The sequence below is a fragment of the Eschrichtius robustus genome, chromosome 16 (assembly GCF_028021215.1).
Source record: "Eschrichtius robustus isolate mEscRob2 chromosome 16, mEscRob2.pri, whole genome shotgun sequence".
Taxonomy (NCBI): domain Eukaryota; kingdom Metazoa; phylum Chordata; class Mammalia; order Artiodactyla; family Eschrichtiidae; genus Eschrichtius; species Eschrichtius robustus.
The window spans coordinates 88,198,017-88,203,099 of NC_090839.1; the positions used below are offsets into that span (position 1 = coordinate 88,198,017).

General features: G+C 48.7%; 1 protein-coding gene across 1 annotated transcript in view; it reads right to left on the bottom strand.

Moving 5' to 3' along the window:
* Positions 1-2,636, bottom strand: part of LOC137778762 (radial spoke head 10 homolog B-like) — a 46,099-nt gene extending 43,463 nt beyond the window's left edge. The window contains 1 exon segment of the mRNA XM_068566056.1: positions 2,380-2,636. Coding sequence (XP_068422157.1) covers positions 2,380-2,636 — 257 coding nt within the window.
* Between the last annotated feature and the right edge of the window lie 2,447 nt (positions 2,637-5,083).

Below are 5,083 nucleotides of genomic sequence, written 5' to 3' on the forward strand. Positions count from 1 at the left end.
GCTCAAGTTCAGCTGCACAGCTGGACCACACTGAGTAGGGGAGCAATGGATGGGAGGGAGACCAGGGGAAGAAGAGGCTGGGCTGTGATAAAGACTTGCTATAAAATCGAAAAGCTCTAGGAGGAATCATGAGAGGGTTTTAAGAGGTGGGTTGGACAAGACCAGATTTACATCTTAAAAAGATTGCTGTGGAGAACGGACTGTGTTGGGGGGGGAGCTAACTGCCAGGAGGGAGTAGTGGGAGGGGAGAGAGATGGAGGCGTATGGAATATTCTGGACAGTTTTCTGTCTGGGGTGATGAAAACATTCTGAAAATGGGTAGTGGGGACTGTTGCATGACATGGTGAGTGTATTTAATGCCTCTGGATTTATACTTAAAATGGTTAAAATAGTACATTTTATGCTATGTGTATTTTACTATGATAATATTTAAAAATTTTTAAGATATATTCTGGACATAGAGCCAACAGGGCTGGCTGACGTGCTGCCTTTGGGGAAGGGAGGTACCGAGAACAGCACCCAGATTTTTAGTTCAGCACCGAATGGATAATGTGTGATGTGTCACCTAGCTCGCCTCTAGGCTCTGAGGTAAGTGAGGTGGAAAACAAACGGACCTGTGACAGCTATGACCACATTGGGCTTATTCCAAGAATCCAAGGAAGAGTAAACATTAGAAAACCTATAAATGTAATTCATGATATCAGTAAATCAAAGAAGAAAAACCATGTTTATATCAAGATGCCAGAAAAGTATTTGATAAAATTCAGCAATCATTTTTTAAAAATTCTAATTAATGGCAGTCACTATGGAAAACAGTATGGAGATTCCTTAAAAAAACTAAAAATACAGTTACCATATGATCCAGCAACACCACTCTTGGGCACGTATCCAGAAAAGACAGAAATCCTAATTCAAAAAGATACGTGTACCCCAATGTTCATAGCAGCACTGTATACAATAGTCAAGCCAGGGAAGCAATCTGTGTGACCACTAGGCTGTTGTGGAAATGACAGAAGGTGATGTCCGAGACTAGGTCATAAAAGACACTGAGGCTCCCAAGCTTGCTCTCTCTTGATCACTCTCCAGGGAAGCCAGCTGCCATGCTGGGAGGACACTCAAGCAGCCCTGCGGAGACAGTCCATGTGATGAGGAACTAAGGCTGACGGCCACTCCAGGGAGCCATTGCGAAAGACTGTCCAGCTGGCCAAGCCTTTAGACAAACCCTGGTTGACATCTTCGCTGAGCCTCACGAGATCCTAACCCAATACCATCCAGCATCCAGCAAAGCTGCTTGCTCCGACTCCTGAGCCCCATAAACTACGACGTGATATTTATTGCTTTGTCATGTTTTGGGGTGACTTGTTACATAGACAATTAATACAGGGAGTGATGTAAACCAAGTCAGCATTAGGAAGGTAAATCTACACAGGAGGCCTGGGGAGAGAGGCTAGAAGCAGGGACTCTTTAGGAAGTGAGTCCAATGGCCCAAGCAAGAGGTATGAAGACAAGTCTGTGCACAGTGAAAAGGACGAATGAGAGAAGCATGGAGGAAAAAGAAACACAAAAGGCAGGGGGAGGGAAGAGATTAGTTCTGTGACTTGGAGCCTGGATGCCCTGATAGAAACAGGGACCAAGGGAGGAGCCAAAGGCTGGGACAGAAACAGCAACGTTTAGAGGAACCTTCTAAGGTGCGAATACTCATTTATTTCCCCCCATTAAGAACCTGAGGCTCAGAAAGGTTCGGCGATGGGGTTGATGTCCTAGAGCTAAGACTCAAATCCAGATCATGGTACTTCAAGTCCTGCAGTCTTTGCGTTGGGACACAGAAAGTTTGAAGTCCAGTGGACGATGTCCACTAGGGAGGTAAAAATCTGAACCTAAAACTCTCGGAGAGAGAACAGTGCTAAAGACATAGATGTTTACCGTCATCTAGGGAGATAGAAGTAAAGCTACAGTAAGAGATTATCAGGGGCTTCCCTGGTGGCGCAGTGGTTGAGAATCTGCCTGCCAATGCAGGCGACACGGGTTCGAGCCCTGGTCTGGGAAGACCCCACATGCCGCGGAGCAACTGGGCCCATGAGCCACAATTACTGAGCCTGCGCGCCTGGAGCTTGTGTTCCACAACAAGAGAGGCCGCGACAGTGAGAGGCCCGCGCACTGCGATGAAGAGTGGCCCCCGCTCGCCACAACTAGAGAAAGCCCTTGCACAGAAACGAAGACCCAACACAGCCAAAAATAAATAAATAAATAAATAAGCTTTCATTTAAAAAAAAAAAAGATTATCAAGAGACAGAGAACAGAGAGCATGAAAGTCGTAGAAAAGGGAGCATGGACGATGCAGCTCATTAAAATCACCTTTCAAAAGCAAAAAAAAATCACCTTTCTACTATGAGTTTGGTCAGAATGGGCTCTTCATACTGGGTGGTATCTTCATTCTGCAGATTATCATTTTTGCACTCTCTCTCGAGTCCTGGTTCTTTGAGCTGCATGTCCAATGGTGGCACAGCACCTGGGGACATATCTTGCCTAGCAGCGTTGCCATCTTGTTTGGAAAACTCTGTATAATCGGAGAGAGACGAGGGAGAGCAGGCGATCTTATCCCCTTTTTTATCTGCTCTTTTCTTTTCTCGCACCATTGCCTTTAGAAGACCTAAGGTTTGCTTTATATAGGTAAGTATCAAATGACTCCTTTGGTTGAAAGCTCTTTGTTTCAAGGCGTTGATGAGTTTTACCTGAAAAATAAAAATTATGTCTCGTTTTACAACCCCAATGTCATTATCATTCTCTTCCTACAGCCTCAAAAATTAATTACAAGTATCGAGTCTCACCAGTTTATAAAAATAATACTATTTCAATATTGCATTGGTTGTTTCCTAAAATTTTTTAAATTGGAACCACCATCTACCACTTCTTTTCAAATAGTGCTCCAGTAAGAAGAGTAATCCTGTGCGTGAAAAATACCGACTTAACCTCTAAAATCTTACATGCCACCAGATCATGCTTTAAAAGCCCGTCTCTTCGTACGTCAGCATGGCAAAGTGCTCGTGAGCTGCACTGCCCCTTCCCAGCTGTTACTTGATGTCCTTCTGCTTCAGTTGTCAAACAGGAATAACAGCACCTTGTCTGGTTATAAGGATGAGATGATGCACAAACTCCCTATGGATCAGACACTGTGCACAATCAATAATGAAGTGGTTATTTTTTCACTTTCCTGTTTCTGAACTTGAAATCATCGGCTACCTACTCCCTAGGACAGCACTGCCAGGGTCAAGCAAAACATCTTGTGCTAATTATTTGCCCAAGGTCTTAGGGCTGAGGGGCAGGGCTCCAAAGCCATAGTTTCCGTGGCCCTCCTGAACTGGTCCCACTGAAGACATCCCGGTGCATCCAGCAGGACGCACAGGTGAGTCCCGGAGTGCAAGGCAAGGTCCCCTTCACGTGCCCGCGGGGTGCAGTGGACGCCCCATGCCCTCCTCTGCCTGCATGGCATCCTCTGGCATCCTCCCGCTCACCCCACCTCTAGGCTCTGCTCTCACCAACATGGTCCGGCTTCCCTCTTCCTTCAAGACTCCATGAGTCTTCCCTGCCCCGCACCCTCACTCCATGACTGTCAGCGAAGCAAGCTGCTCTCGCTTCTAAGCTCTCCTTTACCATAGGCTTTCTGGTCCTCCATCAGTGAAGCCTGAGCTGCTAATAGGGCAAACTTACTTTCTCGTGGCGTGTTTCCCACTAACTTTTGTATATCTTCTGTTCTCCCTGCCTTGAGACTCTATCATCGACCGTTGACCTTCCTCAGACCGCACAGGAGGGGCGCGCATTCTCTGAGCTGGGGGTTCCAGCTCGGTCCTACCCCTTCCTAGGGCCCTCCCCGCCTCCCGCGCACCTGCTCGGGTCCTCGGAGGCCGAGGAAGAGCCGGACCTGGCCGTCACGCCCGTCGCGGCGCAAGCACGGCCACCGGCCTGGGACCCCGGGACCCCGCTGGGGCGCTCACCTCGCTGCGGACGCCGTGGGGCTCCGCCAAGCCCGGACGGAGGCGGCGCGGCGTCCTGATCCTGCCGGTCTCCAGGCAGCCGCGGGCCCCGCCCCGCTCTTAAAGGGGCCGCCGCGCGTGCTCAGCCCTTAGAGCAGAGCTCTGAAGCTGGAAGCACCTGACCTGGGTTTTCCCAGCTCTGCTAATTGCCATGCGCGAGGCCTCTCTCAGCCTTTATCTTCGCTTAACACTAGAATAACTCAGGTGTTACTTTTTCATTATGGCCCTAAACGAATTACCCCAAACTTAGAGGCTTAAAGCAACACAAGTTTATCATCTCACAGTTCTTAGGAACCAACAGGAACCAACACCTAATTCCAACCAATTAGGAAACCAACAGGCCTGGTTCCTTTGGCGGCTCCAGGGGAGAATCTACGTCCTTGCCTTTTCCAGTTTCTAGAGGCCGCCTTCCTCCGTCTTCGAAATCAGCAACGTTCCTCTCTCTGGCCCAGCTGGGAAAAGTTCTCCACTTTTCAGAAGCCATGGGCTAGACGGGGCCCACCCAGCCAATCGAGGGTACTCGCCCCATCTCACCACCTTTCCCTTACTCACACCTGCCGAGCCCCTTTGGCCACGTAGAGCAGGTTTTCAAGGGTTCTGGGATGAGGACAGGTGGTCTCTGGGGAAGGCCTGCCTCCCACAAACCCCAATATGCAGAGTTCTTGCAAATATTAAATCTTTCGGACAGGTCCACCAGCGCAGTGCTTGCACAAGTGGCAATGATCATTACTTGACTGTCTCCTTACACCTAAGGGATTCTAAGTTTGTAAATGGAAGGAAGCCCACTGTCTGGGCAGAGGGGTCAAGAGCAGAGTGCGGGTGGGAGGTCCACACTGGCCACTGTACCCCAACTGCCATCTGGACCCCGCAGAGGGCATTTTTACTTCCATTTCTGGCAGAGTTCAAATGGGACGAGACTCCATGAAAAACCACTTGACAACAGACAGGGATTCTTCTACCTCCAGTACCAGTCAGTAACTAGACCATCTTGCAGTTCACACTCCCAGAAAACCAAATCACAGCATCAAAGTTACAGGAAAATCAGTCTTTTA